The sequence below is a fragment of the Opisthocomus hoazin genome, chromosome 18 (assembly GCF_030867145.1).
Source record: "Opisthocomus hoazin isolate bOpiHoa1 chromosome 18, bOpiHoa1.hap1, whole genome shotgun sequence".
Classification (NCBI taxonomy): Eukaryota; Metazoa; Chordata; class Aves; order Opisthocomiformes; family Opisthocomidae; genus Opisthocomus; species Opisthocomus hoazin.
Window position 1 is genome coordinate 11,322,389 of NC_134431.1, and position 13,062 is coordinate 11,335,450.

At 42.9% G+C, this 13,062-nt stretch overlaps 1 protein-coding gene across 1 annotated transcript in view; it reads right to left on the minus strand.

Moving 5' to 3' along the window:
• ATP9A (ATPase phospholipid transporting 9A (putative)) overlaps nucleotides 1–13,062 on the minus strand; it is a 65,036-nt gene that overhangs the window by 5,321 nt on the left and 46,653 nt on the right. The window contains exons 16-27 of the mRNA XM_075438958.1: nucleotides 12,647–12,739; nucleotides 11,723–11,806; nucleotides 10,672–10,842; nucleotides 8,630–8,728; nucleotides 8,256–8,345; nucleotides 8,002–8,146; nucleotides 7,434–7,498; nucleotides 6,484–6,639; nucleotides 5,044–5,108; nucleotides 4,111–4,219; nucleotides 2,707–2,764; nucleotides 574–777 (exon numbers count right to left, since the gene is read on the minus strand). Of these exons, the coding sequence (XP_075295073.1) occupies nucleotides 574–777; nucleotides 2,707–2,764; nucleotides 4,111–4,219; nucleotides 5,044–5,108; nucleotides 6,484–6,639; nucleotides 7,434–7,498; nucleotides 8,002–8,146; nucleotides 8,256–8,345; nucleotides 8,630–8,728; nucleotides 10,672–10,842; nucleotides 11,723–11,806; nucleotides 12,647–12,739 (1,339 nt within the window). The remainder of the gene's footprint in view (nucleotides 1–573; nucleotides 778–2,706; nucleotides 2,765–4,110; nucleotides 4,220–5,043; nucleotides 5,109–6,483; nucleotides 6,640–7,433; nucleotides 7,499–8,001; nucleotides 8,147–8,255; nucleotides 8,346–8,629; nucleotides 8,729–10,671; nucleotides 10,843–11,722; nucleotides 11,807–12,646; nucleotides 12,740–13,062) is intronic.

Genomic DNA, 13,062 nt, shown 5'->3' on the forward strand with positions numbered 1-13,062 from the left:
CAGCTACTGGGGGAATCTGGAATTCCGCAACCTTTTTCCTTTAGCCAGAGAAAAGGATTAGCTTTGTTTCAGGCAAATTAAAATAAAAAACAAAATGCAAACCCACAAAAGAAGGGCCCCAGCAAAGCAGATAAAATAAGGTAAGTTTTAGGAGGTAGCTCCTTCACCCAGTTAGAAGATGAAATCTTCCAAACCACAGTTAGAAGATGAAATCTTCCAAACCAACAACAGAGGTTTCAATTTCTAGTCTCAAGCTCAGTGCCCATATGGAAGTTAAGGCCGCTGTTACATATGACAGCTGATTTGTGGTGGAGCTCTGAGAGTATGGATGAGATTCAGTGGGCAGCACACAGTCTACTGACCACCTTTAACTCCTCTAGCATTTTGCTATGAGAAGGAACAATAAAATATCTTTTATGCACCTTCAAATCAAATAGAGCTCAGTCTGGTCAGAACCACTGCCACTGTAATTACTGTTGGCTTCATCAACAGCCTTTCAGCCCACTTCGGCTCTTTATAGTCCTGTTACTATTCAGGTCATAAAGTGATTGGAGAAAAGGCATTTAACCTTACCAATAAACTCATGTAAGAAGACCAGAGAAGCTATGTAGCAGGAGAGACTAAGCAGCTCAGCCACTATCATGAGCCAGTGCCATGTCTGGATCGTCAACGCCACCATCAGCAACTCGGTGAGAATCAAGGATGTGAAGGAAATGGCAACAATGTGGACAAATTCGGATTCAAAGAGGAGGAGTGCTCCATACATGATGATGCTACCTGCAAGGGAATGGAACATTTAGGTATTTTATTCAAACATCAGTCTAAGCTCTAAAACCCACTGCTAGGTCTTGGAAAGGCTGAAACATAGTCATGTCTTGAGACTGTTTTTCATGAAACCTGAGGAATGTAATGACAATGAATCAGTTACTATTTAGGAGACAGAACTGATGAGAAGATAGGGAAAAGTTACAGCAGAGGTGCCCAGACTTTTATAACAGTCTATCATATTCATAGACACATGGAGATAGGAAATTAATACATGGTATTTTGGCAGCTGGAGATTTCTAACATCACGGAACTCTGTCCTCCCAGCAAGCAGTTGCTCACTACTCAGAAGCTAAAAGATACCAAATACTTCTAAAATCTACTGCATCGCCTCAGTGCCCAGATGGAAGCAAGGTGTTGAAAAACTCAGTGGATATAAGCTAGCCTCTCTTTGCACTACTTTGGCCAAGTTCTCGGCCCTCCACACTTCCCCCTAGAAGGAGCACACATTAAAGCACTGTTAATGATGCATTGTTTCGTGCTCCTATTCTGGCTAGCCAGGGAATGCTCACAACACCCCGCACAGCCACCTGCACAAATAACTCATGTTAGCAACATGAGTAATCTGCACCAACATCCATCACACTAGGCTAGCTTCGGAAGGGAAAACCTGCAAGTGACTAGCCACAAAGCTCAAATCCAGCTGTGAACTTTCCAAAATTTAGGACTGCTCAAGTTTTCAGTGAGGCTCATCTCTGCTAGCAACTAGCCCAATTGTTTGGCCTGCTGTTTTCTAGTTATTTAGCACACCAGCAGTGAAGTCACTTTAACCAAATATTGTAACCAGATAGTGGTCTTAGCTCAAGAAGAAATCTTTCCTTCAATGCATCACTCTCTGGCTTTAGCTTTCCACCACTTGTGAGTTTTCTATAAATGCCTTGGCTTTGCCATCATATTTGTACAGCATCAGAAGACCATTACCCTTGTCGTAGGGTTCTACCGTATTAGATTTCAGAAGGTAACGCCAAGAGAGCTTTTATATTCTTGGTTTCACTCCCTACTGAGGATGGTAATATCAGTTAAATCAGTAAGAATTAGCTCCTTATTTTGGCACATTTATTCTGACTTTTGTTGATAAAGGAGTTTTGGAAAACAAGAAATTTCATCACAGAATCATATTGCCATTTTAGCTTTATAGCTCCAGGTTATTTACATGTTTTCCATGATTCCCTGATTAACACTTCAGGAAGTATTTGATTTTGAGGTTACTTGATAAAAAAAGACAAACTGAAAGCAAAGACCTTAGATATATACCGCAATTACTACATCTACTTTTGGAAAATAGGTGCATTGTAATCAAGGCATTTGCTTAACTGTTTCAGCTGCCTAATTATAGTGTATGGGATATGATCAAGAACCCGAGTTCTACTCTAGTCATTCATTACAGATGGCTACGAAGTAACCAGAACTATTGCCACTTCTAATAGACAGGGTTTAGATAAAATACACAAAGCTACAGATTCTGTATTTTGCATGCTGATTTAATAATCTGTATAACCCATAGGTTTGAAAACCTTTTTCAAAAGAAGGGAAGAGTCACAAATTCTACTTTACAGACGGAGCAATTAAAGCATGGAAAGGAACTTTGCACAAAATTACAAAGGATGGTCCAAATGGGAAAAGGCACAACACTTCGAACTCCTCCATCATTGCCTACAACAGGGTTGCAACCAGTTGCTATCAATATTTAGTTTTAGATAATTTTTGCCTTTGGTAACACTGCAAATATTTTCCAAGACAAAAAAAAAAAAATTACTCATTATGCCAAGGATGCATTGCTAAATTCATCTCATGCCTTACTTGATTTCCTGCAATACAAAAAATTAGATATTCTGTACTCATTAAAATATCTAAAGGCTCCAACAGAACCTGATTTCTTACCTTGATAGATGCTTATTAAGACCCATATTAAAAATGTTTTGTATGATAATGGTCGTCCCTAGCGGTGGGAAAGAAAAAAAAAGACAAAGCTCTGTTAGGTTTTCTTTTACGACCATTCATTTACAGATCAACCCAGCAATTAATGAAAGAGAATTTGAAGATGACTTGGAAAGAAAACAAAACAAATCAAATCAATCAACCCTGAGGTACTGTCTCTTTATTCTCATTTTTCACAATGCACAAATGAGGCCTGGGACTGTGGAAGCTCAGTGCTTGCACCGTACAGTACAACCTCTTCCTTACCACACACACGATTAATTCAATGCAAACATGTCTCACGAGTTTAGTCATTGTACTGTGAAATATAAGATGTGTGTATATGCATATATATGAATATATTAATATTGTATTTCTAGACACACACCCACAAATCACCATCATATTGAAGGCAGATAGGTTTTTAAAAAAAGCATCTCCAGCCAACACAGCTATACCAGTACAAAAAACCCCCTATGTTTAGACCAGGCCTAAGGATGGTTGGAGAATTAGTGGTTTATGACATAAGAGACAACACACAAGTGAAACCAGATGGAGACTTATTCAGGCTGTTGGAAAAACAGGCTTTGCTTCTGAGAGTATCTGTTTAACAGAAATCCTTGAGGGAAAGGATCTGTTGAAGACTCAGTCCACCCTTTCCTTCAATTAAGAAAGATGTTCCCAGTCTTCATACCCCAGCTATTAAAAAAATTTTCCAGGGGAGGGAAAAAAAAGCAACGTAAGACAAGATTTACCTTCCTGATATTCCTATGATAAATACAAAATAAAATTTTCTTTGTCTAAGGAGGAGGACTTGGACCAGACGACCCACAGAGGTCCCTTCCAACCCCTACCATTCTGTGATTCTGTGACCTGACTTGCACGCTGAAGCTACAAAAAATGGCACAGCAACCAAACCTTTAGGTCGCTTTAGCTTATCCTCAAGGCAAATTTCTATTCAAGAAACTATGTGATAACTTCCTCCCCTCCATCAAATAAGCATATCCCTTCTCCTCATCCCCTTTTCTGGCTTCAGGATAGTGCCAAACCCCCTCACAATTTCTCTTTCCCCTTTATTTTGGAACAAATCGGTAATATTAAATCCATAGAATTTCCCACAGAATGGGACTTCTATTTCCCCAGCCGTTTTTAATAAATTGCATTTTATGTAGCGTTCAGCAACAAACTGCCAGGAACTTTGGTTGTATCTGTTAATTCAAATTCGCCTTTAAAACAAATTTGCTTGAAAACGCATGATAAAGTTTTGTATCTACTGATAACTTCTTTGACTTTACACATTTAGAGAGTTTCAAATTAGATGGGGATCTTGCCTTAAACCAAAACAGACAAAAAAAGAGTCTCCCACACCTTAAGAAGATCTTTGTAGAGCTCTGGGTACAACATTGCAACTTCAGATTTAACATCCTTGTCCAGGACTAGAGAAAACACTGGAAACATCGTGTAAATTGTGGAGTACCTGGGAAGAAGGTAGAAGACCGGTAAATTATCTAGGGTGTAGATGAGCAGACAGAAATGCTAGTCTTCAGAAAGAAAATATAGTATTCTTGAAGTGCCAAATGACGTGCATATTACAAAAATTTGCAAATGGAACAGAGCTTTGCATGTGGGAAAAACCTGCAGGAGCTGCTTTTTGAACGATTTTTTATTAGAAACACTCATACACAGATGATTGGTTCAAGTATTGCAACTGGTGTTACAGGGTCACTAATGGAGCCAAGGACAGACCTGTCCCCACCCCAAAAGTTTGCTCTACAGTTCAGGCTTGATCCTGTTCACATCAGCAGGCAATGGAGATGCATTTGCTGCTTGTTTTTTAATTACGTACTTGAAAATCTATAAAGTCATGGAATTACAAGTGTAATCCCAGTGTATCTTACACAGGAACCGATTCCTCCTGTTAAAGAAGTTGGGTTGTCACCCCCTTTCTGACACTGTGGGGAGCTGGGCACTGGCTCCCACTGCTGCGCAGGCACCAGAGCAGAACAACCGTCCCTCTGCTTTTTACTGGGATCGAAGAAGCGCTTCCTGCAGGATGGCTTGCTCCTCATGTTCCCAGTGTGACAAACTGTCCTTTTGGAAAGGCTTCTGCAAGTACTGGTGCTGCCTCAGTGGCTTTCCTCAGCGCAGAGGAGCAGAAAGGGGATGAGGATCACATCCATCTTCTGAAGCAGTGTTGTGAAACATGCAGAGTGGAGACGTGCATGCCTTGCATGTTAATTAGCCCAAATCTATTCATTATGCACAGGTTTTCCATACTATTAGTAAAACGTGAGCTCTTACCCAATGATGAGAAAGCCTTGGTAGAGAGGAACTGAAGCAAAGTAAAATACTGATGAGAAAACAGCCTAGAAAAGAAGAGAAATAAGCTTTTCAGGCATTAGATACTGTAGTAAAAGTAACAGCTTAAAAATATACTCTGTTCAAACTGGAACATACTTGCAGTGGGTTCTCCAAATTCCCAAAATGAAGACAGAAGAATGTACTATCAACCCTTTTTATTCCTATGCAAACCTTGGATGAAAGCTATGTTTAATAGCAAACACTGGAGAGCTGGACTTGGAAAACTTTTTGTAACGTAACTCCACAGAAAAGAACATAAAGAGTTTCCTCCAAAGCCCACTGGCTTCATCAAAGCCATCCAGATGTTGTGAAGGACAGGTGCATACTTACTTATGTCTGGATGATGCCTTCCATCACTAATACAAACTCCACAGAGTTCAAGAGCTCTTTTTTTTTTTTTTTTTGGTCAGAAGTTATGTGTTTGTTTTCTGTTCTTGTTTTTAGCTGCAGAGTAAACTAGACTGTCCCCTGAGTCTGAACCTTTTGCCTCTATGCATCCTTCTCCAACGTGTTTATTCTAAAAAGTGGAGAGGGCGGAACCAGACTTCTCAAAAATATTGAGTATTTTACTTTAAAAACTTTGTATTTTTAAGGAATACATCAGTACACTGTGATGTGGAAATGCATCTCCTAAAGAGTAACTTCTGTCCCTAACTGTAACTTTCACTCAAGTCACCACAGCTAAGAGCGGAATTTGGCTCGTGAACTCTTCAAATGCCTTTCAACTCTCCCTGCCAACTGGCAATTGCATTTTTGTTACACTGGGGCTCTGCACACATGAGCAATGTAAATTTTGTGAATACCAAATCTGTTTGTAAAGCTCCCTCTGAAATAGAGAGGAACAGACCGCCTCCACGTTGCTGCAGCAAGCTGCCGAGCACTGGGGAAGGTTCATATGTGCTTCAGCAGCCCCTGCGGCACAGCTCCTGCGAACACTCCACAGCACACCAGACCTCACTAGGGCCTGAGCCAGGTCTTCCTCAGCTGCTTATCTTTGGTCTCACTCCTTGAAGGCCTTACTTCAAACATACCTGAGAAGTAGTGCACTTACATAGCAGAGACCTTCCTCGAAAGCAGTGCCCTGCTTCAGATTTTCAGTATTTCCTAGCATTACTAAATGACAGCAAAGACATGCTGCACCTCAGCAGTGTTTTCGAAGGTAGAACATTGTTTGTCCAATTTTTGAGAGGCTGCTGATCTTTGTCCAATACCAGGAACTTTCTTGTATGTTTTCATATCCAAGTTACAACCTCAAGTTCCAACCCATGAAAATTTTTAGCAGAGGAAACAGTTACATGCAAAATGAAGTGCAGAACCTTTACTTTTTGATTTTACTTTTTCACCTCTCTATCGGAAAAGCCCTCGTGACAGTCCATTTACCTGCATTGTACTGATGCACAAGCTCCTGTGGATTACAAACTGACTGAGAGCTGCAGACCGTTTGTAACTGTTCCTTCCATGCACCATTAGTAAACGACCCAGATGTTTAAATTGAGTAATAGAGAAATCAGCTGCAAGCGATGCCTGTTTTCCTTCCTGTGTACAACAGCAAGTAAAAGCATAGTGAGATCGTTTCATTACTGGAAACAAATAAATATCCTATTATTATTTAGTTAACACTGACAGAATTTCCAAGAAAATTTGCGATACATTAGGTGGGGTAGAGCATTACCTCAGCACTTCCGCCTTCCACCGTGGCTTTTAAGCAAAGAGCAAAAATATGAGGAAAATTCCCATTTGAACCCTGGCCTCCAACTCTAAGCAACCCCTCTGGATTACAATTCATAACATGCATGTTAACGTGACATTCATATCAAGTCAGTTTTGAATACAAATTTTCAGTCTCAAAAGTTCACTCAATTTTAATGTTTTGGCTCACTGCAAGCAAAGTCGTTCCACTGCCGCCAAATCCAGTCTTGTCACTCCAAGCAGCTCCACATGCAGGAACCAGAGCTCTAGCCCAGAGCTCTGGTATTGCTTTCTCAAGTAATACAACCAGGTTTTAGTTGTACATGTGGGGTGTATGTTATGAGAGTAATTGCAGCTCCAGCATTTGGAGCATCTACGCATGATTAAAAACCCCAAAACTAACCACGATGGTCCAAATTCAGGGAATTTGCCAAGAACCAAATAATGAACTTGAACTCTGTTAAACCATAGTCTCCTTTCCAGCCAAATTATTTTTCATGATAAGGCTATTGGTCTGATGATTATTCTTGTGGAAGCTTCTCACTTTCTTCCACAAATTCCTGAGGATTCGTTTAAGAGTTAGTTGCAAATCAGCTTCTGAATTGCCATAGGAAGTCTTATTAAACATGAGGTAATCCCACCTTTCCTTCAACTCCAACACCACAGTCAGCCTCCTGAATCATGCTAACATCATTCCCTCCATCACCTGCAGGTCAGAGCACAGACAAACGACATTGGTAGTTAAGCAACAGAGGCAACTTGCAACCCCACCAAAGGCATCTGCACCAGCTGCAATGTTAGAAGAAACACTGAATCCTACCAGCAAAAGCAGGATTTTAAATCGAAATTTGGAATTTAAATTCTTTAAGAAGTTTTTTTTACAGATGCACAGGAATTCAAAGCTACTGATCACTTAGATATGACTTGTAGCTGTACCATTACACCTGCAATGCTGAAACAAAGCTCACAGGTTAACAATGGCACTTTATCTGATCATATTCAAGCTCTGTTTTGCAAAGATACCACTCCAAATATTTATGAGTAGTTTGTCATTGAAGTTTCCACATGCAAAATTTAATCTTATCTATCATTCCACAAGAACATTGTTCCCTAAGTCAGCAGTTCCAGGTGTTACGACACGGGACCGTTCACTCAAACGAAGAAACGACACCATCCGACATGGTCACTCCTCCCTGCCTACTCCCTTACCTACTGCACAGGTGAGTTTGCCGGTCCGTTCCTGGAGCAAGCGCACAATCTGGGCCTTCTGCGTCGGAGCACATCTGCAGCACACGACGGCAGGGCACTGGCAAGCCAGCTCCATGAACTCATACTCGTAGTATTTCAGACACACCTAATTTACAGAGATCAGAAGCATCACCGATGTTTGTGCTATGCAAGTTTCTTTTTTCAAAAAAAATCCTAACTCAGCCACAGTGTTTTGGGGTGGTTCCTGAGCCTACCTCGAGTGAGTCGCCAGAAATAACAAGAGCACAGTCGTGTTTCCGGCGGAAGGCGTTCAGCTCTAGATGGGCTTCTCCACGGTTAGTCACCTGGGGAAAAAGATGGCAACTGAGGAAGCGTTTGCTTCACTGGGGTGAAAAAACAAACAAACAAGTCTCAGAGGGAGCAAAAGTAATACTGACAGGCAGCACACCGAGTTACTCAGAGCACACAGTCAGGTAAACAAAAGCTCAGGGGATAAAAAGCTAAGTCAAAAGAATAAAAATATCCTGGCTTTACTGCTGGAAAACAGCTGTGATCTCAGCACTCCTCCTGTCCCAGAAATTAGGGTCCTGAACAAATCTTGAGAGAGGGGTACATGGGTGTTACTCACTAGTCTGAATATATGGATGTCCTGTGTCCGCGTCACCAAATGTGCGTTCTTGGCTGTACACGTGGCTGTCTCTAACTTATCCCCTGTCAGCATCCACACCTAAAATCCAAATATTTAATATATTAAACACAAAACATAACAACCACATTCGCAGAACATCTAGAAGTACCACCTGCCAGTTCAGGCATATAAAAAGACTGTCAGAATATATCCACAAACTATTTTTCTAGAAAAGTCCTATTTTAAAAACATACAAGAAAATTCTCACAGATGAAAGAAAGCAAAGCTTTTAAAGAGGCTGAAACTGATGAACTACGTATGCAAAAGAACTGACAAGCTACGTATAACATTGTTCCCACCCACAATATTTCAAGATTCTGCTGCTCAATCCATGAAATGCAAGCTAAAGAATGTGTACACGTGTGTTAACGTGTCCCACCCCAGCTATTTCTCGTATGCCGAAACAAGCAGGCCTTGCTGCAGAAAGATCCCTCCTGGCCCTGCCTGCAATGTGGATGATGCAACTGGGGTTAGCTCACTGCTGATGTGTGCGTCTGGAACAGACTAAGTTGGTTGGGCTTTTTTTTTTTTTTTTTTTTTAAATATACACTGCTCTTTTTACTTTGTGCTGGTGAGGGGGGGCATTAGAACGCAACATCAGCAGTAACACTCAGCAGCAAAACCCAGTTATAACCTGTCAGGGAATTCCTTCAACAGTGTCACTATATCAAGAGTTTGTTTTGGTTTTTTCTCTGGTGTTTTTATTCTTTCAAGACACTGCCCTACAATATTTAACAAAATTTAAAAAGAAGCCCCCAAAACAAGAAACATGCAAAGACTCACTTATTTGTTTAATAATCTCAGGCTGGAAAAAGATTTGACCTTAACAAGATGGTCCCTGTAATGAATCACAAGACCGCCTTCACTCTTGACGGACTTCTTGCATGCCAAGCCCTCGCGAACACACCCTTGCAAGGCGTGCTCAGAAGTGCCGCGCTCGCTGTGCAACAACGCGCTCCACGCCCTGACACCAACTCCAGCCCAGGTGAAGAGAAAAAATGAAACCACGTTGGAGTAACCAGCCTGGACTACGCCGCAGGGGCCAAAGCCATGACGCTGCTAAGGAGCTTTGTCTGCTTCTGCTCATCTCCGTTCTCTGCTGAAGGCCCTGATGCTTACCGGGACGGCTCCAAACAGACAGCCCTTTCGGAAGCCTGTCTCGAGCCTTGAATTCCACTTCCTGCCTGAATCCCAAACACACTGCCCTACTTTGGATTCCCAGCGTGGCTCGAGATTTTTGCTCACTTTGTTACTTCAAGCAGAGAAACCACAACCAGAACCTTCTACCTCCTTTTCTTACCCAAGCCCGAACGTTTAGCCAATTTTTGTTATTTTTTTTTTTTTTTCCTTTTGCCAGTCCAGGATCTGACTGACAAGTTTTCAGAGAGAGAAACCAAGCAGGCATCACACCAGTTCCCTCATGGCTGAGCACAGCTCGGGCCGTAGATGTCCAAGTCTTAGATAACAGAGCCCTGAGAGCTGGAAAAACCAAAACCGTCCCGTCCCCGGATCCCTTGGCTCAGACCCCCCTCTAGTGGCTCCTGATCACACGGAGAGCCACAGCCCAGTGCTTCAACCCCCCGGCACAGGAGTTAGCGTGACAAGCACATCCAAACTGGTCTTGTTTCATCCAACCACCTGAAAGAAACCATCGCCCGAGTGTCTGCTGCAGCTACGCTCCTACCCGCGCATGCGGCTTCTCTGCAGAAGGAGGCAGAGCGTATTAGGGAGAGTAAAGCACAAAAGGTAACGCGCTTTCACGTGTTCAGTTAACATTCGCTGCTTCCAGCATGTTCTGTTCCCAAAGTGATGTTTTAAAACGCATGGGCCAGCCCCACTGTTCCCACTGGCAAAGGGCACCCGGTGAAATGTTCACCCTGACAAGGCCCGCAGAATGCCATAGCGTACTTTCTGCAGGACAGGGCCACGTACTCCAGAGGGTCCAGGTGTTCCTGCTACAAGCAACATTAGGTTAGGCAGACCTTAATGCCGGCATTTCTCAGCGTCTCCAGAGTGGGTCTGACGTCCGTCTGCAGCTGATCCTCCACGCCAGTGAGACACAGCAGCTCCATCTCCATCTCCAGGCTCTCGATGACTGTGGCTACCTTCAGGGAGCGGTCGTGCACGCTCAGCTTCGCCTGGACGTAGCGTGCCTGAGGACAGAGCAGACACAGCCACAGCCACTCACACAGCCAGGCTGCATTTCTGTGGAACGCAGGGCTAACCAGCACGAGGGTTCACCAATTAACCTCCTTCTGTTAACCGTCATTCAGGGGTGCCACCTGTAATGGCTTGTGAACATGAGATGCGTGTCACAGAATAAGGTAGAAAATAGTTCAGGAAGTTTTTGTCTTCCTGTTCCTTTCTGTTTGGGCGGCACGGCGCGCAGCACGTCCTTGTGCGGGCGAGTGCTCAGCAGCTGCTGGAGCAACGCTGCAGAAAGCCGGGAAGCGAATCCCTCGCACTACAGGTCTCACCATGGCTTCTGTGACGAACAAACAAGGGCCAGAGAGAATCCTCAGCATTCCCACTGTCTCGTCTCTGCATTTAACTGAACAGCTCTCCCTCACGTTTTGCCTGCCTGAGGTGAGCAAAGCAGTGCTGTGTGTAGAGACCCATCTAACAATCCCTACGCATGAAGCCTGGCTTTCCACGAAGCCTGGCTGGGTTATATTCTGGTTGTCTGTAGTTTCCCCGAGTGTTGGAATGCAGGCATGAAAATTAAAAGCCAACACATTTCCCCACACAAACACAACTTATCTAACAAATGATGAATATTTGCAGAATTTATAACCACCGAAGACTGTAAGACAGGATTCAGGAACTGTTTTGGAGGGTCCTGGCTGGGATCCAGTGTCATACGTATCACTTAAAAAGCTACTTTGATTAAAAGAACAGCAAGACATTGAAGAATGACAATTCTAGCAGAAGGAGCAGGGAGATGAGAGGCGGCATTATCATGAGAGGTCTGTGAGAATCACTTCAGTGATTGTTTGTTTAAAAACAAAGGAAAAAAAACAAATAAAGACTTACTTCAAAGTCTTGATACTGCTCTTCCGTCAGAGACTTCTTGGCTACAACAAGAACCCTCAGGCCTTCCCGAGCCATGTTGCCACACTGGGAAGAAGTGTCACATTGTAAACCATAAACTGCATCTCAAGTAAGATGATTTATGCACAGCATTGCAGAGATGGCAATGTAAGATAGCAGGTTAAGAAAATAACCGTCCCATTTGAGCAACCCCAGTAAGTCTGTAACATCTGATAAAGTGCATGATAAACCCCGAGAGGGAAAAAAAAAACGGAGATCTGCGACGGTTTGTAATCTATCCCAGTGATCAGAAACAAAAATGTCCTCTCTGCTATACCAGTGTGGCAAAAACAACCCCATTGATCTCATTTTCTCTGCCTCTAAGGACACAAGCCTTTGATTTGTAGACTTCACATCTTTGGCCACAAACTCTTTAAAGTAAGACGAAGGTGGTACTATTTATTTGAACACCAGAGTTTGGGGGTGGGGAGAATCAGCAACTGAAGCTACTGCTATGACTCTGCGTCAACATTGCTCCTAACCTGACAAACACATCCCAGTACAAAGCTGCCAAATGTAGTTTTGAAACTACAACTTTTGGTCTAAAATAAATCCAAACACAGGATCAAGCCCAGGACAAATTTCGTGATCTTGAGTGGCAATCAGTTTTAAGCAATATCCATTTTATTTACAGGACTTCTTCTGCATACACATGTTGACCTCGCCACCTGACTTCCTTGTTACTGCATATATATTTGGCTGAAGACTAATCCAATGAATTGCCAAGATCAGTGACCTTCTGGCTCGCAGATGATTTAGCAGTTACGTCCACTCTGCCACACTGACAAGCTTTGTCATGCGTTGCCCTGGAAGGAGAAAAGCACTCGCATGAGAAACCCTTCGTATGCAGGAGATCCGGCCCCGTACCTCCTCTTCCAGCCAGTCGTTGTACTGCACGATCCCAGCCATCACCACATCAGCCCCCTTCATGTAGAAGGTGATCTCTCCTGTTGATTCATCCTGCAGGTAAGAAACAGAAGAGTTTAAGTTGGGCCAATGTTAGCGTATTTGGAGCGGCCTCAGCAAGTTAAATGATGAGTTTTCTGCACATCAGTCAAAAATGTCTACACTGGGTCAGGCTGAAGGTCCACTTGGCTCAGCATCTTGTCTCGGGGCCAAAGAGAGATGCCCATTCAATTGCACCTTGGTTACTCGCAGCAGGAATTAATGCTTTAGACAAGGATGATTAGCTTATTACAGCAACATGCGATTTCCATGCAGACACCTCTCAATCCTGACTGTGTGTGCGTTCGGAATAACTTCTAGCCCGCACCCTGAAAATT